This window comes from Oncorhynchus nerka, linkage group LG7, assembly GCF_034236695.1.
Source record: "Oncorhynchus nerka isolate Pitt River linkage group LG7, Oner_Uvic_2.0, whole genome shotgun sequence".
Lineage (NCBI taxonomy): Eukaryota > Metazoa > Chordata > Actinopteri > Salmoniformes > Salmonidae > Oncorhynchus > Oncorhynchus nerka.
Genome location: NC_088402.1, coordinates 53958167 through 53981071, shown reverse-complemented (window position 1 = coordinate 53981071; position 22905 = coordinate 53958167). Strand labels below are relative to the sequence as shown.

The 22905-nt window shown below is 43.4% G+C and overlaps 1 protein-coding gene across 2 annotated transcripts; it reads left to right on the top strand.

Annotated features, from left to right (window-relative positions):
• Nucleotides 1-8089: 8089 nt before the first annotated feature.
• On the top strand, nt 8090-20416 carry LOC115131952 (mRNA-decapping enzyme 1A). Of its 2 annotated transcripts, XM_029664069.2 has the most exons (10): nt 8091-8275; nt 12426-12466; nt 12768-12895; nt 15638-15704; nt 15893-16034; nt 17101-17217; nt 17371-17946; nt 18040-18099; nt 18223-18459; nt 18765-20416. In XM_029664069.2, exons 1-10 carry the CDS (start codon nt 8153-8155, stop codon nt 18843-18845), a joined length of 1572 nt encoding a protein of 523 aa, XP_029519929.1. In that variant the 5' UTR covers nt 8091-8152; the 3' UTR covers nt 18846-20416. The 2 variants fall into 2 exon arrangements, with proteins under 2 accessions (XP_029519930.1, XP_029519929.1); XM_029664070.2 differs by lacking the exon at nt 18040-18099 and having other exon boundaries at nt 8090-8275.
• Nucleotides 20417-22905: the final 2489 nt, after the last annotated feature.

Below are 22905 nucleotides of genomic sequence, written 5' to 3'. Positions count from 1 at the left end.
TTACTTCTCTAAGAAGATCTCAGGGCAATATCAGATCTCAGGGCAATATCAGATCTCAGGGCAATATCAGATCTCAGGGCAATATCAGATCTCAGGGCAATATCAGATCTCAGGGCAATATCAGATCTCAGGGAAACATCATTCACAGCACGACAAGTTCATAGGCATGCGTCTTCCGGTGCAATCTAAAGAGGACAAACGTCTTTTCACATTTTTAACAGTTAGAGGCCTGGCATGCCATTGGATCTGCATGCACAGAGATGGTATAGAACCGAGATAGATGGTCAATCTAACACGCAAAGAAGGAACAAAACTCATCAGAAACTCTGAATACGTACGGCCATCTCTCATGTCATCCTTCCCTGTACCACTCTCTGTGATTCGTGAGATACAAGGTATACAGCTCTGTATGTCAAAATGGAATTAAGTATCTTTGACAAGCACTTGTTACATATTGTAGCCTCGACCGGGACTCTAACCATTACGCCAAGAAGTCCAAACCTCTTAACGAGGTCGGTAGGTGTTGGGTTAAGGTCGCTACAGTACACCTTTTCTTTGGGAGAGCGTGTCCCCACTTGGTATAGACCAAGTCCCTTGTGTGTACACACCCCTCCGGTGGCCCAACGGCCTCCATTCCACTTTTGACGCCAATATACTGAACTTGGGGGGTAGCCCCGACCGGGACTCGAACCCGGGTCCATCGACTATCAATCCAACACTTTAACCGTTGCGCCAAGAAGTCAGAACCTGAGGCAGCTCCAATATAATTCTAAAATAATCTGTTTGCTGGTCACTGTTAAAGGTTGCTGATTGACATATAACTGGTCATAGAACTATAATGCAAACTATAACTGCTCTGGGTAAATTCTATTTGATCATTTTCATTTCCTTATTGCTTCTATGCTGCAGCAGTGTGTGCGATTATATCAGCACAATACTGTAAACAAACTAACATGGTATAACAAATGATCAGGTTATTCTCCTCTCCAAGCCCTCACTGCTGAATGTGGAACAGACTGGGCGTGACACACAGGACAGATGACCTCCAGAACAGACTAGCGTAGCATACTGTTTGCGTCAACAAACGAAACATGATACATCACCAAATAATGACAGGAAACCCCTGAGGCCATGCAGGGAACAACCAATCCCAAGCCAGGCCCAGCAGACAGGTTAAAGACCAATATGTGTAGCCATAGTGATGTCAACATGTACAGTGTGTGTTCCCCAGTGTGTGTGTGTGTGTGTGTGTGTGTGTGTGTGTGTGTGTGTGTGTGTGTGTTCTTCAGACTACCTATGGTGAGCCACATCCACCAGCGGCAACACACAAAGCATTCAATAGCAGAAACAATCCTCCTAGAAAAACTATGGACAAGTGTCACTTCCTGAAACCCTGCTATACTATAGAATAGAATAGAATAGAATAGAATAGAATAGAATGGAATGCTCACCAGGTCGTGGTTGGTGGAGTTGGAGTCGTCCTCTGGGAAGGGGATGTAAACAGCTAAGGCCACACAGTTGGCAAAAATAGAGAGCAGTATAAAGATATCAAAGGGTCTGAGGCACACAGTTAAGGAACCATGTTCAAAGCACACAGTCTATATGTGAGCATAAAACAGAGAGAGCACATTGCAGTCATGTAAAGGTGGGGGGATCCTGAAATTCTCTTGGCTCTGATGAGGTGAAAAGCACAATGCTCAAAGCAAACATTGTCAAATACAGGGACATCATCAGTTTGAAAGATGGGGAGCTTACTCCTTATCATGGGATTGTCTTAATGCGCCATCTATAAAAAAAACACTGGATACGGTATGCGATGTCTGCATTCAGCACTACACTCAAATGAATTTCTCTAGTCCAGGGTTTCCCAAACTCCTCGGGACCCCAAGGGGTGCACGTTTTGGTTTTCTGCCCTAGCACTACACAGCTGATTCAAATAATCAACTAATCATCAAGTGTTGAATCATTTGAATCAGATGTGTAGTGCTAGGGCAAAAAAAAAAAAACGTTTACTCGAGGACCCGAGTTTTGGGAAACGCTGCTCTAGACTGTCTCCAGCTGAGGTCTGGTCTGGGAGTGTTTTCAGCTTAGAAGAGGAAAGGCCCAGACAATGGCAAGGATACATGATCACTATAAAGACTGCAGAATAAATTATTTTGTTGCCGATTGTTTGTTTAGAGCTTGGGAAGAGATGCGAACTATCAGAGGATGACACTTGCCATCATGGCTATCATGGACTGCTTTCTCTTGTAAACAAATAGACCAAAAGCCACAGGTGTTTCCCATGGTCCCATGTGGGGACACAGAGAGTCCCTGTATATCTCCATCGTGAGAACCCCAGAAAGGATACTTCCACTCCACCAGGCTGATGCAGGCTCTGCGGATGGGGTTGTTGAGGGTGAGGCAGAACAGTGCCCTGGGCGGTCTGCTGTTGGTGGAGCCGCCCTGCTTCTTGCTCTTGGCATACAGCTGCCTCTTCCTCTGTGACAGTGAGCCCACCGGGGCGGGTGTGGCCCCAGGGACAGGGGGGCGGGCGCTCATGCTCTGGGGTGCCTCGCCCTGGGCGTTACGAGCAGCATGGATCGCGGCCTGCCAGGAGATAGTGCCGGTCTGGGGGCAGGGTTCGGGCTGCGGGTGGGAGGGGTTTTCTGACCCGAGGGCCGACGTGTCACCAGAGTGATGGGCTCTGTTGCTGCTGGCATACTGTGCCCCTGAGGACAGAAAAGGGGAGAGAGAGAGGGATTGATCAGAGAAAGGTGTACGCCAGAGGGAGAGTGGGGAAGGAGAGGGGAGTGAATGGTGAGACAACCAGGGGATAGAGAGTGGAAGAGAGAGAGAAAGGCATGAAATACAAACTGTATGTGAAACTCAGAAGGTTCCCTCACCAGTCTCTGTGACTATGCAGTGACACTTCAATATCCAAATAAACCTTTTAACGCTGCATGTATTTCATGCAGATTACAGGAAGATGCTACAACGTCCACAATTGAAGCCAATTGGCTTTATTTAGTATGTATGCCTAGTTATTGGTGAATCTCTTCTTAATAAAACTTGATTTTTGTTGATCTCAGAAAACCACTACATTTAATTTATATTGGCAAACATGAATTTTGCGGTGAGCTGATTAGAATGGCAAGCTGTAATCAAAGCAATGACTTCCTTGGACAGGATAGTGATGTTGTTATTGCTTGATGAGATGGGGCTAAGCTGACCAGGGAGCATTCCCTTGACAACCAATGAATACACAGAGGATACAGAGGAAGGCTGCTCATTGGAAGAGCCTAATAGACCATAAAGGATGCTACAACAAAAAAAATGGAAAAGAATGTGGAAATAATGATTTATTTCTGGTGATGACCTAATTGAATACTGTGAAATGGATCACATAATCCACTGTTGCAACAAATTAAATTGATGCAAAACTGAGTCGGACAAAATACAGTTGAATTATTGAAATCGAAATAATGTCACTGCTTCCTCTCGCCTGGACTAGACTTCATATGATCACATTCCAAACTTCCATCAAATCAATCCACAAATATACCTACCTTTTTCTCAGGACTACATTTCAGAGGATTATTCAAATATATTACGGAGACATCAGTGACGTCCACTGCTTATAAAACTATAATAATAAATGAAGATGCTTGCAGCACAAAACAAATAGAAAGCTTTGGGCTCCGGGTCACACGAGAGACACGTACGACAACACTGACATAAGACACACACATATATATATATATACACACAAGAGCGCACGGGCGTCCTCCCGACAGCGCAGCTCTCCAGTGACAACTGATTTACATCAGATTTACCTTCGGGCTGTTCCTCTGCCTCTTGCATCCTCTTCTCCACATTGAAACACCGTTTTAATTCCAACACAGTAAAAAAAATATCAAAAAGTGTAACAATAAACGGAAGTGTTCAACAACAACAGTTCATAAATCCTACAGAACCCCAGAGAGTAGCCTACACCACAAGCATCTTTGCATTGCAACATCCGGGTGTTGCGCATGATGGATCGTAGATGGATAAAATAAAGACGCCTACATTATATCCTGGATCAGTGGTCCATAGGCTACGAGTCTCTTCGAAGTTTTTGGTTAGACTACTGAAGCAACAGGAAAACAGCTGTGACCATCCTCTCAAAACTACGCGAAGATGTGATTTTGGACCCGGTGTCCAAGGTGCGCAACGTGTCTCTATTTACTCTCTAATGGGCATCCCAGGCTAATCCGTTTAGAGATAGCAATCTACTGTAGTAGTCTACCAGGTACGGTTGTTGTAAAAAATATTATAATAATAATAATAATTAAAAAACAGCTTCTGAGTTGGGCCAATGCCAATCAATTAAACTTAATGTTTTGATTTTGATTTAACCAGGCAAGTCAGTTAAGTACACATTCTTATTTGCAATGACGGCCTACCCCGGTCAAACCCTAACGACGCTGGGCCAATTGTGCGCCGCCCTATGTGACTCCCATTCACGGCGGGTTGTGAAACAGCCTGTAATCGAACCAGGGTCTGTGGTGACGCCTCTAGCACTGAGATGCAGTGCCTTAGACCGCTGCGCCACTCAGGTGCCCATATTATTATTAGGCTTTATGGATGGCCATATCGCCTAATAACCATCAACAATTAACCGGAATAAATCAAACTAATAAAGTAAACTGATAAATCATGGGCCTAATATTACTATGACATTGATGTAATAACTATTATGATCATGTGTAGATTTAAGGTTAATCAATTGTTGCTCAATAACGTTCCAGGGCAATCACAGAGACAAATGTGCCTGTGGCATCGTAAATTACGTACCTGCGCTGGTGGACGCATGGCCAAACCAAATACACACCACACACCCACACACACACACACGCTGACACCACAATAAAATATGCATGCTTTTGGATTAATAAGGGTCACTGAGGTTTGGACAATAAATGTGTTTATGGGCTTGGTAGGCTATACATGTCTTATTATAAACCAAAATGGGCTACTTTTAAGTTCAAAATTATTTGTTTTTTTTTATATCACATAATTGAATTCCCTGCATGTATATTTCACAAATGAAGTACTGTGTGCACACCTTGCAGATTTCACATTTATCACGTTATTAATCATCATTCTGTCTCATTATAATCACTTGGTTTTAAAAAGGCTCTATTTTTTTGGTCTAAAAAGCCAAATAATCATTAGCCAATTATTAGTCAAACATAGGGCTACATCTGGTACATAGGCTATCATGTAGAGGAGGACATTACGCACAGAAATTGAAGGCCCATAAAAGAAGTCTACAGCAGTGGCGTGTATTCATGGGTCCAGGGTAAGCCAGTCTTCCCCAACAAAATGTACCAAGCAAAAAACATACAATTATTTATCTTTCGTCTCTGTGTTTCCTTAATTGTCCTTGAATTCGCAAGAGTCTGAATGCATCTCACCGGAGAAAGCATCAGAGCGAACGAAACAGCGCCACTCTGTCTCCGTATGTGTAGGCCATCTATCTGATGCTATCTGGTCCAAAAAAGTATGACATTGTGGCTGCCCATATTATTGAAGTCCCTTATGGGCGGCGCACAATTTGTCCAGCGTCGTCCGGGTTTGGCCGGACTAGGCTGTCATCATAAATAAGAATTTGTTCTTAACTGATTTGCCTAGTTAAATAAAAATAAAAAATAAATAAAAATCAGCATTGAGCTAAACTGAGTGAGCTCAACTGTAAATGGTCCTTGCACACCAAAAAAAAGTGTAAAGGGAAGCCAGTTTGGATTTGGCTTCACTCCTATCAAATTGCATCCAGAGCATATATCATTAACAGAAACAACTTGTTGCATCTTGTTGTGTTGTTGCCCTCCAGTGGCTAGCTAGCTAACTAAAATTGTCCTTTTCCTAAATTAGCCATGGATGGAGATAGGGATTTGGAGTTGTGGTTACACTTCATTTTCCATACTGGCCAATGATTATAACTGTGATTCTGATCCAACCATTAATTCATACATTGTGCGCCAGGCCTGGGAGTTTGGAAGTTCAATATGTAGCTAGATGTAGAAGGCCAATGTTAACTAGCTTCTGTTGCCCATGAAAGGAAGTAAGGCTATCAAGCAAGTGTTTTAGCCAGGTAGCCTAGGACAATAAAAAAATAAAAGAGTGTACTATATTACAGCGTGATAGACCGTTTTGTCAACATGAAAGAGAGGAGGATGGTAAATGACATATCTCTCTCTACAAGTAGAGTGAGTCAACATGTTTTTTGTAAGTAGAAAAACAAACACAAACATCGCCACATCATATTTAGCTGATGTTGATTGGACTAAATTGTTTTTGGTATCTTTTAGTTGGCACTGTATTAGATGAGGTATAGGTGATTTGATGTTGAAATGTTGAAGTTGAAATGGTTCAGGAAGAGTGGAGGTAGCTCCTGTTTTCTTTGCAACCTGCGGTAAACTCTCCGCGGTTCTAAATCAATAGTTCTTTAGGGGTGGGAAAATATCGGAAATATTCATTTGCTTGGCCATTCTGTAGGTCATGTAATTGTTTGTTACATGAAATATGCTTTGTGGACTTCACCTTACAGAGGTTGCTCTCCGCTTTTGTGATGAAACAAAGGAATTTATTCTGCCACTGTGTCTTACTGTCTCGGCCGTAGGCCTATTTTTATCATGGTTGCAAGGTATATGAGCTAACTGTATTTATAGAGCAAACAAGGTAATTATCACAACACAGGTTGTAATGTAGCTTTTTTTCTGGCTTCCCCAGTGATTTTACCCACACACTGCTACTGGTCTACGGTATAAAACGTATATCCTATAAAAAATAATGTAGCTCGTGTGTTATTATACCTACACATTAAACATATATTGTCCGTCAGTTGTTTTTTCAAATTTTGCCATAGATTAGGCTAATAGCATGAGGTCGTTAGGCAACATAAATTGTGTAACACTATCCCCATGATTTACCCCGGTGTCGTTGAACCCTGACCGTGACCGTAATATCATCTCCCTCTTTTTTGGGGCCACATGACACAGTTTTAGGGCCCACATTCTGTAACGAACCGAAAGGAACCCTCTGTGTGTTGGATGGTTACTGGTTATTAGATTAGCCTAGGTCTACCTGTCTGCAGCTGGACTACTGTTTCACAGCGATAATCCCTTAATTATAATACTTTGTTCCCCAGTGAATTGAAGCAAAGGATGTTGTTGACCTAACTAGCCTAAGGCTACTTCAGAAAATAACTAATGACTTTCAATATCCAATTTTATCTTTTGGCCTATAGCATAGGTCTACGGGTTTAAGACTGAGTTGGAGGCCCGTCATTCACTTAAAACTAATAACGGTAGGTTTATTGACAGAACAGGTATCTCTTTTACTATGCCAAACCTCACATTGAGGTGCTTATTTCAAAAACATGTCTTCCCCCCTATGCGAAAAGATGCTTTAAATTTGAGGGTCACCAGTAGCTCCAAATTGTCTATTATAAAGGTGTTGCCACATGGATTATCGGTGTCATCGAAATATATTGCATCAGTGCCGCCTTGTGGTAAATCGTGCAGTCTACATAGTATTTGGCCCTAAGGAAAAAATATTATATTTTGCCCAGTCCGAAATAAATTCTTAGACCCTAACACTTTCCCTGGGACTAAAGGAAATTGATGAATTGGTTGGTGTGGTCATTATTTTCCACTGACAGCTGGCTATGTTGATTTAAAAAAAATATTGTTTGGGTTTTTAGAGATCTGGGTTATGATAATCCAGAGCTATGGGTTTTGACGTTTTGTCATCATCAAATTATATAGTCTACTTGGATAGACAGGCCCATAGCAAAATAGCCACCTCTCAAATGCATGAGCGTGAGCGAGCAATCATTTTTAGGCACTTGCGAAATGAGATTCAACACTGACTGGACTGATCTACAAATAACCATGAGTCATTAATAAATTATCAATAGCATTTGTATATCAGTCAATCACTCACAATTTACACATGATACGCTACGATTTTTACTTTTGACGCTCTCGAACACGACCAATCACTCCAACTCATCGCGGAACTAAAAGTGGGGCAGAACTATAAGGCATTGTGACCATGTCTTCCAAGGACAGTGGACATTGAGTGTTCATAGAAATGATTCCGTGTGGTAAGCATTGTATTCAAGATGGAGACCGCCAGTAAAATGAGCCTTGCAGCTCTACAACAACAAGATCCGTATATCAACAAACTTCTCGATGTTACCGGACAGGTAGCACTGTACACATTTAATTCCAAAGCAAATGAATGGGTAAGCTCGCCAAAGGAGTCGCTTGTTTCTTTCTGTTAACTAAAATGTAGCTAGCTAGCGTTACATAGCTAGACAAGTAACTATCAGCTACGTACAGTAGCTAGCTAGCAAGCGAGCTATCTACCTAGTCCAATATGTACTCTTAAGGAGCCTACCGTTAGTTACCCTAAGGTTCAAGGACCGTACGTTTTTGTCAGAAGAGCAAAATACTCTTATCTAAACGTTAATTGATTCTCAATTGCGATACGGTTCTAGAAACATAAAAGCCATTTAAAGTTACGTTCATATAGCATCAAAATAATTTTACAAATGCTAAATATACACTTACTGTACCCTGTTTTTTACGGTTTTTATCAGTTTCAACTGACAGTATTTTTCAGTGACCACCTTTCTGGCGGCCTTTTTTCCACCTTTATTTAACGAGGCCAGTTGAGAACAAGTTCTCATTTACAACTGCGACCTGGCCAAGATAAAGCAAAGCAGTGTGACAAAAACAACAACACAAGAGTTCCACATAAACAAACGTACAGTCGATAACACAATAGAAAAATCGATGTACAGTGTGTGCAAATGTAGAAGAGTAGGGAGGTAAGGCAATAAATAGGACATAGAGGCGAAATAATTCAAATGTAGCATTGACACTGGAGTGATGATGTGCAAGTCGAAATACTGGGGTGCAAAAGAGCAAGAGGATAATTACACACAGGTATTCGGAGCATGATGGCTAATTAGCACTGTCTTCTGTTTGTAAACACGCACTGTAATATGACCGTGTGGGAACCTTAACCCTATAAATGTGTGTATCAATTTAACCTTTTGTTTTTTGCCAATTATTTCTCCCTGGTATGAAAGATAAGGTCCTTATGCTTCCAAAACCGTGCCGCTAGCGATGAGTCTTAATCTTCAGACTGACTCAGGGCTCTTAACAAAACTCCCCCATACAGAACAAGATGCCTTCGTCCTATGACTCTTAGCGTTATGCTCAAGGGCTAACTATCTACTCTACTTAATTTATCACAGAGACCTTAAAAATAGGCTTTTCATTAGCAATCTAGCTAACTAAATACAGTACCAGTCAGTTTGGACCCACCTACTCATTCCAGGGTTTTTCTTTATTTTTACTATTTTCTACATTATAGAATAATAGTGAAGACGTCAACTATGAAATAACAAATGGAATCATGTATTAACCAAAAAAGTGTTAAACAAATCAAAATATATTTTATATTTGAGATTCTTCAAAGTAGCCACCCTTTTCCTTGATTACAGCTTTGCACACTCTTGGCATTCTCTCAACCAGCTTCATGATGTAGTCACCTGGAATGCATTTAAATTATGTCAAGAACAGCTCAAATATGCAAAGGGAAATGACAGTCCATCATTACTTTTAAGACCTGAAAGTCATTCAATTTGGAAAAAGTGCAGTCGTAAATACCATCAAACACTATGATGAAACTGCCTCTCATGAGGACCGCCACAGGTTAGGAAGACCCAGAGTTACCTCTGCTGCAGAGGACAAATTCATTAGTTAACTGCACCTCAGATTGCAGCCCAAATAAATGTTTCACAGAGTTCAAGTAACAGACACATCTCAACAGCAACTGTTTGGAGGAGACTGCGTGAATCAGGCCTTTGTGGTTGAATTGCTGCAAAGAAACCACTACTAAAGGACACCAATAAGAAGAAGAAACTTGCTTGGGCCAAAAAACTGAGCAATGGACATTTAGACTGGTGGAAATCTGTCCTTTGGTCTGATTAGTCCTAATTTGAGATTTTTGGTTCCAACCGCCGTGTCTTTGTGAGACGCAGAGTAGGTGAACAGATGATCTCCGCATGTGTGGTTCCCACAGTGAAGCATGGAGGAGGCGGTGTAGGGTGCTTTGCTGGTGAGGCACATCTGTTAATTGAAATGCATTCCAGGTGACTACTTCATGGAGCTGGTTGAGAGAATGCCAAGAGTGCAATGCTGTCAAGGCAAAGCGTGGCTACTTTGAAGAATCTCAAATATAAAATATATTTTGATTTGTTTAACACTTTTTTGGTTACTACATGATTCCATATGTGTTATTTCATAGTTTTGATGTCTTCACCATTCTATAGTCTAGAAAATAGTTTTAAAAAATAAAGAAACCCTTGAATGAATAGGTATGTACAAACGTTTGACTGATATTGTAGATAACCACACACCTCTAGCTAACGTTAGCTATATCAAGCCAACACGCATGTTCCTGCTGTCTTGTGTAGCAAATAGATTTTAAGAGTCTTTGGTTGTTGGCAGAGCCATCTATTAAATGATGGGGCAACATTTAGATTTTTGCCTAAATAGACATACCCAAACTGAATTACTTTTCATGAGATTGACGTAAACATTAACAGGTAATGTTGCATTTTTTAATTTATTTTTTATGTCGAACTCAGCTTTTTGGAAGATTTTTTTAAATGTATTTTTATTACTGAGGTGTACTCACTTTTGAGGACACAATCTCAAGTACATAGTACAAATATTATGCAAAATCATATCTATGATTTCTTTCCCTGTTCAAAAGTGTGGCTAGAGGGCTTGAAATGACTGAAATGCTTTCTAGATATAGGAACAATCAAATTGTAAATAACTTACTATACGATCTATCATACCTGCCAAATAAATATCATGCTTAATGACAGGACAATATCTTCACTTTCTTATAACTGTCGACAGAATTCTCTCCTAAACGTCCACAGAGCGGCTGAAAATCCATTCAAATGTGTGCACAACTTCAGCTTTAAGCACAACATGATTTAGTCCTTTCTGTGACTAAGAGAAAGTGCTGGTTCTTTCAATTCTATGAAAATATGTTGTATTTTTTTCATGTTGAGAGCTCTAAATCTGACTGAGAATATCACAGTGAGATGAAACCACAATGGCTGGACTTGCTAGACTGTCACTGTCAATTTGATAATAAATTCTTTGTGTGGTTAGGCCAGAAAATGACAAATGCAAATGTGGGGTCGGAAAGCTGACACTTCAAGTCCGCTCTGCTCTCAGTTGCCACTCCCCAAGCAGACACATGGGGCTTTTTGGTATTCACAGAGCGCCTTGTACACATGTTAGTCGGAGCCAGTTCAGAACTGCTCAAAGTTCCCCATATGTTTAAGAGAGTTTGGCCAGGTTTTAGAACGGCTGCCATGTTAGGGGCTGTTCTAAATTAGCTAACTTAAAACCAGTTAGCTAGCTAGCTAATTTATCTACAAACATTATCTAGTTCGCAAACATTAGCTAAGTACCAACGCTGTAAGCTAGCTAGCAATCAGGGCCCCATTCAGCAGGACACAGCGGTGTGCAATGTTTGATTTAATGGTAACGGTGTTGTTCTGAAGGATCACTTCACGCAGGTGCAATTTTTTTATGTGGTTTCACACACACTATTTCACAGCCATTTTGATCAGGCCACACCTACCTAATGGGATCAAACCATACTTTATGCTGCGTTCACGTCATGTCAGAAACTACGAGATTTTCGACTTGTTTACTCGTTGTAGAAAGATGATACCTGAGTTTCCCAATTGGGAAGTATCAGAATCAACCAATGGGAAGCTCGATGCAAATAATTTGCATTCATTTTAACTCAAGTTTCCGACAAGACGTGAACGCAGCATTAATCTCAGTTAACCCAGAACTGAAGTCTTGCGTAATTGGTCAGATGCTCGATAAAGGTCTGGGTCCATAAGAGAAGATTGAGAACGGGGATTGGAACCAGAACTAATAGCTCCACCCTCTCTCTTTGCAAGTCTATAGGCCAAATGTCCCATCCCCTTCCGAGATTCGGAAGATGCTAAAACCTGAGAAATCGTGATTTGTCGAAAGCACAGGAACTAATGCTGCTTGTCGTCTCATGCATCCCGTTGTATCATGACATATCTACGGTACCGTTTTAAGTATTCTGTCCACGAGAGATTAACCATACCTTAAAGACGGTTGAAGAACCGTTTAGGGGAAGCTTGTCATTCAGTACAACCGTAATGCAACGTAATAAAAGGTTTAATAAATTGAAAGCAACCCAGACCAAATATCAGACTTTTTTTGCATGTTTTGTTATTCTTCTTGTACTTGATGATTGATTAATTTTCATCAAGTTAAAGTTGTAATTTTTCTGCGCAATTTCCATTTCAGGAAAAGACTGAAATCGAGGGCACCTTATTTGTTTATGCAAGGTAATTTATTTGTATCAGATATGTGGTGACCTTTTTTAAATGGGCCACTGTTGTAAAGATGCTAAACTAACCCCTTTTTATATGTGGTTGTCTCACCACCTGTCCTCTATCCTTGATATAGTTGCCTTTTATATTGTCCATATGTCTATGCCTCCCTAATTGATCTCTCCCCTAACCCCCACCCCTCCCTCTTACTCTCTTTATCTTAATCATTATCTTTGCTTTTCTCTTTCTTTTTTTGAGTCATGAAAACATGTAGCCTAATAGTCTGTCTCCATTGCTCTCAATAACCTATCCACAGGTCTGCTTCCCCTCATCATGGCTTCACAATCATGAATCGGCTGAGCACAGAGAATCTAGTGGAGCCCATCAACAAAGACCTTGAGTTTCAGCTTCAAGACCCCTTCCTGCTGTACAGAAACGCTAACTGTGAGTAGGATAGTCCATTTGTCAGTCTTATCATTGGAATGTGATACAAAACGAGGCAACGGTGTGCTTTAGGACCATGCGGACGCCTCCGAGCAGTCGGGTAGGCTGTTTGGAGTGTTAATCCAACTGTGAGGAGAAAAAAATATGGGTGTGTTTCGCAATGCACTGCCGTTTAGCATGCTACACCTCTGTAGTGTTTGCAATGACTTGGGAGTGCAGCGCATCGCGGTTGTTATGGAAGCGGGCCAAAAGGAATTGACAACCCAAACCATTGCGCGGGCCGGATAGAAATGTGTCATGGGCCGGATCCGGCCCGTGGGCCTTGTTTGACACGTGGTCTACACGAAATATTCTGAGAAAGTGTGGGGATGAGAAGGGTCATGTTAACATGTTTAGGTAAACCTAACTATAGGGCGATTCCACACCAGCGGGAACAGATTGTTCTGGTAATTCTCACATGGGAACTTCATTGGAAGGAGGGATGTTTAGTATTCTTTTTACGTTTGTATCATAGACCATTTTTTTTAAAAGCATGATGAAATTGGCAATTTTAGGCCCTTTATAGACCTATACATGCCTCCTGTAAGACCCTATGATCTGTGAACCGTACATGATACAGACAACATTCTGGTATCTCGTTATACTTATTATAGTGTGTTCTAAAAATATGGAATATGTTTAGATTTTTTTAATACACTGTTTTCTCATTCATTTATTAAATGTAAAAAATATTTATCTACTTTAAAAATAAATGTAGATGTTGTTTGTGACAATATACTCTTCAAACACGTCACATTTCCAGAGTGGGCTCTCTGGTACATTTGAATGACATCACTCATTTTATACATAGAAATTGACATGATAGGTCATTAACCAATCACAGCCCTCCTTTAGGATTGCACAGTTCGAGTTCCCTTTGAATCTATTTTCTCATTCACTGTGTTGGTGGTGCTCATAAAATGCATCATGCCTTCAGAATTAGCCGAGAGCCCACTCTGGGGAGATTTGATGTACTCGTAGAGTAAACTGTTCCAAATCAAACGGTTTCATTTTGAGATGAATAAATGAATGTGAAACGTTGTATATCAGAATCAAGACGTACTCCATACTTTAGAGAACACTATAAGAATTCTAAAGACACCAAGATGTCTGTATCCTGTACGGTTCACAGATCATAGGGTCTTACAGGAGGTCTACAAATGGCCTAAAATGGCCACTTTCATCATGATTTTCAACAACAACAAAAAGTGATACAAATGTATAATGCATTTCAAACATTCTTTCTCCAAATGTGAGAATTGCCAGGAGAATCTGAGATACCAAAAATATGTTCCTCTCCCGCTGGCACTGAATCAGCCTATATATCTATTAAAAGAGCTGCTGGTGTATATATTTTGTATTACTAGGCTAAATTTAGCATTGAATGTGCTGTTTATTTAATTCGCCCCAGATAAATAATGAAGACCATCAATGTTTTATAAACACACTTCTTTTTTTGAAATGAAGTTGCAGAGCACTGCTTGCACACAGTCATTAAAGGTCTGTCAAACTGTGTTGAATTCAAAGGAGAACTTGAACTCTTCCAGACTCTTTTGATGACGAAGGTATGACGTCTTCGACTGCAATCCCATCATAAAATCGACTTTTTCATCTTCCTGTTTAGTCCTAAGGAAAATGAAAGGACCCTGTCTGTGCAGCAGACATACACGTACAGACATACAGGGAAATGAGTCTTAATTTACACATGCCCCCTCTGACATAATGCCACCTCTTTAATATTCTGCTATGCTGACCCCTGTGTAGAGATGCATGCACACAAATGAATCAGATAGACATTGACCACATGCTAAACACACTAGCCTTCCAGTTAGACTTGCCTCTAAAAGCACTCAGCAGACTTCCTCGCAGGGTCCTCTGGAACATGACCTTCCCCTTGTGCCGGAGGTCACGCCGAGGCTGACCGGGCGCGTCGAGCAGGAGCATCTCCTCTGACGGGTCTCCTCCGCCCATGGCCTTGCGCTAACACGGGGTCCACCCAACCCAGGAGCTCTGTCTGAGGGGGAGAAAAACGTGTCCCTCTGGCCCCAGGGCCTCTTATGTTCCGGAGCTGCCTGGAAACCACCTCATGGATGGGATGGATACAGTACGTCTGCTCTCGGTGGTAGTTCTGATCCAGTCATCCAGAGGGGAAGCAGTTTTATCTGACTGGAACCCTGTGACTCCTCCCCAGTAGTCGAGTGCCTGCAGGCCACTTGGGAGGGGATGCAAAGAATATCATGAACAAGTCTGTTTGGGAGGGAGGGCTTTCTTGGCTGTCCTTGTGACTGTGAAGGGATCGTAACTTGCCATTTTGTTTTGGCGTGATTTCGACCGTTCAGGTTTGTGTCCTGCCGTTGCTCTCGTTGCACACATCTGTTAGTGGAGGGGTTGTGTCAGTGCTTCATGTTAGAAAATGCGTCCTTTTTACACACACCTGTTTACACGTCCCAGAGTTCCCCAGGTAGCTGTAGAAACACTACCGTTGCTAGGTTACCAGCCTCTGAGGAGAAACCTGGCAAGAATCTCTTCTCACACACACCTATGCAACGTGACACTCCTGTCACACGCTGTTGCCTCAAAGTTGCTGAACCATCCATTTCCCACAACCTCCCTCCGCCTAAGGGATGCATCCTAGCGCCAGTGAACCTTCCGCCTGCCATTTAAAAAAAATATTTCCCTCTTTTCGCTGTGTTCCTCCTACAGTGGGTATATACAGCATCTGGTTCTACGATAAGAAGGACTGCCAGCGCATCGCTCAGCTCATGGTGAAGTGAGTATGGCCCGTGTGAAACACACCACCACTAACCCACAGCTATGAAAACACAGACACCCACACCGCTGCAGGGGGTAATTTAGCACGTTACAGATATGAGATTGGATTGTGTGTTTTAGTGGGGTTTTTTCCCCCCCCACTGATTTGCGAGGGTGTTTGTGTCTTTTATTGTATCTGTCCTCCAGGATCGTGAAGCAGGAAGCCATGCAGGCCCACCGGGGCTCCCCAGAGAGGGCCAACATGCCTGGGAGGACCAATGGCTGCGCAGAACCTCGCCCCATCGACATCCTGGAGCTCCTCAGCAAGGCCAAGGATGAATACCACAGGGTGAGAGACGGTCTTTATCGTCAAGTCGTCGCCCAGGACTCTATTGGGGGAAATGCGTTACAAAAGTATTACGTTACATAAATCAGTTGACTTTTAGGAGTAACAAAAGTAAAGTAACGCCTTACTTTTTCAAATTTGGTAGTATTATTAAAGTTTATTTGTCAAACAACGCGTGACCAGAACTGGTGGCTTGAGAAAGATTTTGAATGAAAAGATATGAAATCTGTACAGATGTTTGTCTTACAGTATATATGGCTAACTAAGCAGCCCATATGATAGCGCAGTACTTTTAGACTAGTACAGGAAAGCAGCGCCACCGATGAAAGGAGAAACCAGCGATCAAACCCGAGTTAGTCATCTTTGGTAGAGCGCACACGGCTCGCCTTGCTCCCTCCAACAGTCAAACAAACAGGGAGATTGAGATTTTTTTCCCATGAAACTAACACAAAGTAATATAACGTATCCCTTTCCACCCAGAGTAATATTGTTAAGTAACTTTACTTTTGTTAAACGTGACCAGTTAATATATCACTTTTTCAAGTTACAAATCCCAACACTTCCACAAACGCACGCGAACACAGTCCAGAAAATAGTATTGTTTGACGGACTTTACCTCTACACATACATCACGAACTAGAGTGCGATTTAAAATCCTGATTTATTTTGTGCAGCCAGCTGTGGATGGGGTAGCAATGTCCCCCTTCTGTTTCTCTCTCTCGTAGTCAATGAAGAACTCACTCACTGCCTGTCTGTTTACTTACTCTTTATTGGTATCACGCTCTTTCCGTAGATCTTAGTCCTGCTGCCCCAAGTGTTTTTCATTGTTTTAAATGCTGAGATTGCTCACAGCCCTCCCAATTTACATTAGTCCAGCGTTTCCCAAACGCTGTCCTCTGGACCCCGAGGTGCATGTTTTGGTTTGATGTTGAGTTGATCATTTGAATCCGCTGTGACGCACTAGGACCAAAACCAAAACGGGGTCTAATTCTGCATTAGACGGGGAAACACTAGTTGGAATGTCAAAATGATACATGTGTCTGTGTGATTTGTTTTGTGCGTTAACTAGATTCAGACGGGTGAAACTGAGATGTCCGTTACTGCTGAGCAGGGGTTGAACACCGAGACGCTGAAAACAGCCGGCGGTGCTACAGAGCGCGCTCCCAGTGCCCCACCGCCAGAAAAGGTACAGCACCACATTCTGCCTGAGATGAATGCACTTTGTCTGACAACACGCTACCTGTAACAAGTGTTCTCTCGCATGACTGAAATGACTCTTACTTGTCAGTCATAATTGGATAGTGTCGTTTCATATGGACTGTTATTACTGTATTTGCAGAACTCCCACTCTGGCCAGAGGCAGATCACTGTGGAGGAGCTGTTTGGCAGTTCTCTACCCAAGGAGACCGGCCTGCTGCCAGCCATGCCTACCCAGAGTTCCACAGACCCTGCTGCCCCGAGCCCCGCCAACTTCCTAAAGGCCCAGCACTACACTCCATCCATACCCTTCCAGCCCTTACTGGCACCCCGCCTCACAGCAGCCCCAGTGGGCAACAACCGGCACCTGGCCTCTGGTCTGATCCCCCTGATGGAGGCCAGAGGTGGCCCCAGCCCAGGCTACACCCTCCACGCCAGCCCTGTGTTTCCCGGTGGACCTTCAGGGGAACTCCAGCACTCTATGTCCCCGCTGTTGGTCGCTCCACCTGGGGCTGAGGCTCGCGGTCCCCCCCCTGGCCCTCCGTTGACTTACCTGGGGCAGGATCTCCTGGGCTCGCTGAAACCCAGCCCCTCTGATCTCCACAAGCCCGTCCTCGCACCCAACTTCCTGCCCAGCCCGCTGGCCACGCCCCAGAGCTTCAGAGAGCAAATCCCCAATCCTGCTGCCATCTGCAGCATTCCCACAGGCCCTGTGCAGGTAGGTAACTGCCTTTGCCCCTGTTATTTCTTTGTGATGCGGACTTTGTGTAATCTGTCATTTCTGAAGGGCTCCCTTTCTTGTCTTTCTCAGCCACAGAGTAAAGAAATGGATGTGTTCGCTCAGTCTCAGAAACCGTCGAAAACCATGCCTGTTAGTATGATTTTGCTATCATGATGTAGATGGCTTTGATTGTACAGGCAGTTCTTTACATAGTTGAAATGAAATCTTACCATGTCCTCTTCCTGCCCTCTCTCTTTCTCTCACCCATCCAAGGCTGTTCCTATAAAGGCAGGGCTTGTGATACCGGGGGCGGGTGCTTCACTGACGGGGGCGGAGCGCTCAGTGCTGCTCTCACCGAGCGCCTTTCAGCATTCTGTTGCCAAGACAACGGAACTGCAGAGGCACGCTGCTCCTCCCTCCCCTCCAGCAGCAGCCACAGGGGCTGTGGAGCCCCCCCAATCCCCCTGCAGCAGGACCCAGCTGCAGGACACACTCATCCACCTCATCAAGGTACAGAGAGAGCTGAAGCCTTTTTCTTGTGTTTGAAGCCTTTCGTCAGGTTCAGGGGTTTTCTACTGTAGATTTCATCTGGCTGCTGTTGGCATTTATGAAATGCTCATGAATGGCGTATGAATGTGTTATGCATGGGTTATGAATTATGTTAGGAATTCCTTCTGTATGTACCTAAATCTAATACTTGAGAGAGCGAGTGAACTGAAGCAGTTTAAGTCTGGGAACTTGTTTGTACTGTTATACAAAATGACTGGAAGATAAGTCTTCTCTCTCTCTCTCTCCTGTGTTTGTGCCCTGTGCAGAATGACCCAGCGTTTCTCAGTGCCATCCACGAGACTTACCTCCAGATTCTCTCCAAGGACCTGAGCAACGTCAAGCTATAGCTTTAGTCCAGACATGGGGCTGGGCCTGGACATGTCAGGACAGGGGCACAGCCAACCTAAGCTACAGGTACTGAACCACTGGGTGGGACCTGGGACTGCTTCTGCTGCCACCGGCTATGTATAGAAACACAGACACTGGCTCAGTTCCTCTGGAGCAGCTATGGGGACTGCAGGAGGACTCGAACCCAGGAGGCTCACTCATATGGCTCTGCTACCCTATGTAGAGAAGGTAAAAGGGAGATGTTACGCTTGACAGTAGTGTCAAATCATGTACGCACTCTAGAAATACATTTTGTTCCTCTCTTCTGTGGATGAGAACTAGACCAAAACCCCTAAGGAGGGTAAACCCTCATCTCTGTTTGGGTCAGGGGTTAGGACTTGCTGTGCAAGCCAAGCTTTATTCAACTCCACTTCCTTGTTCTGCCCTCGGGAATAGCTGTGATTCTCCACACACATGCGCTTTGTTCTCTCTCCTCTTTTTCAATCTCTGTTCTTTCTTTTTTTTCTCTGTCCTTTGCTCTCACCCCATTCACCACCAAGCCTCTGTTACTATGCCTGTTAAGGGACGTGTGCAATAGAATGCAATGCCTTCTGGGAGAATACTGTTTACTGATTCTTAAGTGTGTGTCCCCCCCCCCCCCCCCCCCCCCAGGGTCTAAACAGAGAATTGTTGTATTAATTTAGGCCCTATTCTGTGGGTTTTGCAGTAAAGTCTACTGCAGCACTGAACCTGAGCTAACTGCATTCAACGGGATCGTCTTGTTTAACACATGTTGTCACTCTGCAGCCAACAGCTCAAAGGGACTAGCATGTCATAACAGGTTGTGTCAGTGTGTATGTATTTGATTTTGTAGGTCAGGTAGTTTTAAAAAAAAGTGTTTGATAATGTCACCCCTGTACACACATCTGACCTTGTGCCATACTGCCAATCTATGTTCACATTATTTTGATCACACGCAGCATGTATTTCTGTTTGGCTGCAATCAATCACACATTTTGATTCCGATTGACGGAATGAATGAATGAATGGCGGCGTTGCGCTATAGACATGGGAAGCAATTGAGAACATCCTCTAGACAAATAACTGATCAACACATTATGTTGTCTAAGGAATATTTGTTTTTGCCAGTAAGTATATGTGAGTTTCTTCGGGAGGTAAGAAGAGAACCTCTGACTTGATGCACTTTGTTTTCACCTCAAACGAAAATGTCAGTAAAAATCATTTCATGAGCAGTTTGTGACTCCTTTGGTTCCTCAATACGTTTAAAAATATATATATATCATAGTACTTAATACATGTTGATTGGTGTGTTTTCAAAGTGTACGTATTATTTAGTCACAGGCTCTATACTGGTGGAGAAAAGAGGTGAGGCCCAGAGATAAAAAAAACTTTTTTTTTTTTTTTTTTTTTAAACCAGTGATTTTTAAGATTGGTCAGTGCCAGTGTAATGATGAGTAAACATGTTATTTGGTGTCTTTTAAGAACCGCATCCGTTTTTAATTTGTTTTATTCTGTCACTGTGTACTTCTGTTTTACTATTTTGTGATATTAAAGTGAAGTTTTCTCTCAAGCTATTTACATTTTTTTGCTCAAAGGAATGACTTTTCTTGGTCAATAAAACACAAATGATTCCCTGTTTTGACCTTTGCGGTCATTACATCCAGCAATGTCAAACAGTGAGGCAAATGCTGACACCAGTGGTGCATCTCAATAGTCCAATGTAGTTTTCTCTCCTTGTTTCCTGTCCTTCATCTGCTCTAATCTGACCAGAGTTTTTCCACATCAGTGCAGATGAAGGAAAGGAGACAAGGAAAGGAGTCTTTTGGATGATTGAGATGCAGCTCAAGTAATGGCATAGATGATTCATATCTGGATAAAGCCACTAGAGGCCAACAGGGTTCAGTGTTTTGACAAAATATTACATTTCCAATGCAATGACTAGTCCCAGTTGCCAAATGCCAGTGTTCTTTACTGCACTACACACAGTATGCCCCATTCATCCATAGCCTTTGTTTTATACTGTATAGTAGTGGCCATCTTTAAAAAATATACACTGCTCAAAAAAATAAAGGGAACACTAAAATAACACATCCTAGATCTGATGAATGAAATATTCTTATTAAATACTTTTTTCTTTACATAGTTGAATGTGCTGACAAAATCACACACAAATTATCAATGGAAATCAAATTTATCAACACATGGAGGTCTGAATTTGGAGTCACACTCAAAATTAAAGTGGAAAACCACACTACAGGCTGATCCAACTTTGATGTAATGTACTTAAAACAAGTCAAAATGAGGCTCAGTAGGTGTGTGTGGCCTCCACGTGCCGGTATGACCTCCCTACAACGCCTGGGCATGCTCCTGATGAGGTGGCGGATGGTCTCCTGAGGGATCTCCTCCCAGACCTGGACTAAAGCATCCGCCAACTCCTGGACAGTCTGTGGTGCAACGTGGCGTTGGTGGATGGAGCGAGACATGATGTCCCAGAAGTGCTCAATTGGATTCAGGTCTGGGGAACGGGCGGGCCAGTCCATAGCATCAATGCGTTCCCCTTGCAGGAACTGCTGACACACTCCAGCCACATGAGGTCTAGCATTGTCTTGCATTAGGAGGAACCCAGGGCCAACCGCACCAGCATATGGTCTCGCAAGGGGTCTGAGGAGCTCATCTCGGTACCTAATGGCAGTCCGGCTACCTCTGGCGAGCACATGGAGGGCTGTGCGGCCCCCCAAAGAAATGCCACCCCACACCATGACTGACCCACCGCCAAACCGGTCATGCTGGAGGATGTTGCAGGCAGCAGAATGTTCTCCATGGCGTCTCCAGACTCTGTCACATGTTCTCAGTGTGAACCTGCTTTCATCTGTGAAGAGCACAGGGCGCCAGTGGCGAATTTGCCAATCTTGTTGTTCTCTGGCAAATGCCAAACGTCCTGCACGGTGTTGGGCTGTAAGCACAACCCCCACCTGTGGACGTCGGGCCCTCATACCACCCTCATGGAGTCTGTTTCTGTCCGTTTGAGCAGACACATGCACATTTGTGGCCTGCTGGAGGTCATTTTGCAGGGCTCTGGCAGTGCTCCTCCTGCTCCTCCTTGCACAAAGGCGGAGGTAGCGGTCCTGCTGCTGGGTTGTTGCACTCCTACGACCTCCTCCACGTCTCCTGATGTACTGGCCTGTCTCCTGGTAGCGCCTGCTCTGGACACTACGCTGACAGACACAGCAAACCTTCTTGCCACAGCTCGCATTGATGTGCCATCCTGGATGAGCTGCACTACCTGAGCCACTTGTGTGGGTTGTAGACTCCGTCTCATGCTACCACTAGAGTGAAAGCACCACCAGCATTCAAAAGTGACCAAAACATCAGCCAGGAAGCATAGGAACTGAGAAGTGGTCTGTGGTTGCCACCTGCAGAACCACTCCTTTATTGGGGGGTGTCTTGCTAATTGCCTATAATTTCCACCTGTTATCTATTCCATTTGCACAACAGCATGTGAAATTTATTGTGTTGCTTCCTAAGTGGACAGTTTGATTTCACAGAAGTGTGGTTGACTTGGAATTACATTGTGTTGTTTAAGTGTTGCCTTTATTTTTTGAGCAGTGTATATATATTTTACCCCCTTTTTCTCCCCAATTTCGATCGTCTCATCACTGCAACTCCCCAACGGACTCGGGGGGTGAAGGTCAAGTAATGCGTTCCCCGAAACATGACCCTCCAAACCGCTCTTCTTAACACCCGCCCGCTTAACCCAGAAGCCAGCCGCACCAAGGTGTCGGAGGGAACACCGCTCAACTGACTTCGGAAGTCAGCCTGCAGGTGCCCGGCCCCCCACAAGGAGTCGCTAGAGCGCAATGAGCCAAGTAAAGCCCCCCACCCCGGCCAAACTCTCCACTAACCCGGACGATGCTAGGCCAATTGTGCACCGCCCTATGGGACTCCCGGTCACGGACGGTTGTGACACAGCCTGGGATTGAACCTGGGTCTGCAGTGACGCCTCAATCAAATTATGGTGCCACTTTTGTTCACATATTCTGCCCCATTTTTACATAGCGA

Bases quoted from the DNA above. Each gene is read 5' to 3' on its own strand.
- LOC115131952 (XM_029664069.2), top strand. From the start codon at position 8,153: ATGGAGACCGCCAGTAAAATGAGCCTTGCAGCTCTACAACAACAAGAT. The intron at 8,276-12,425 runs GTAAGCTCGCCA...TTTCCATTTCAG, and splicing joins ATTCCAAAGCAAATGAATGG to GAAAAGACTGAAATCGAGGG. The intron at 18,460-18,764 runs GTACAGAGAGAG...TGCCCTGTGCAG, and splicing joins CACTCATCCACCTCATCAAG to AATGACCCAGCGTTTCTCAG.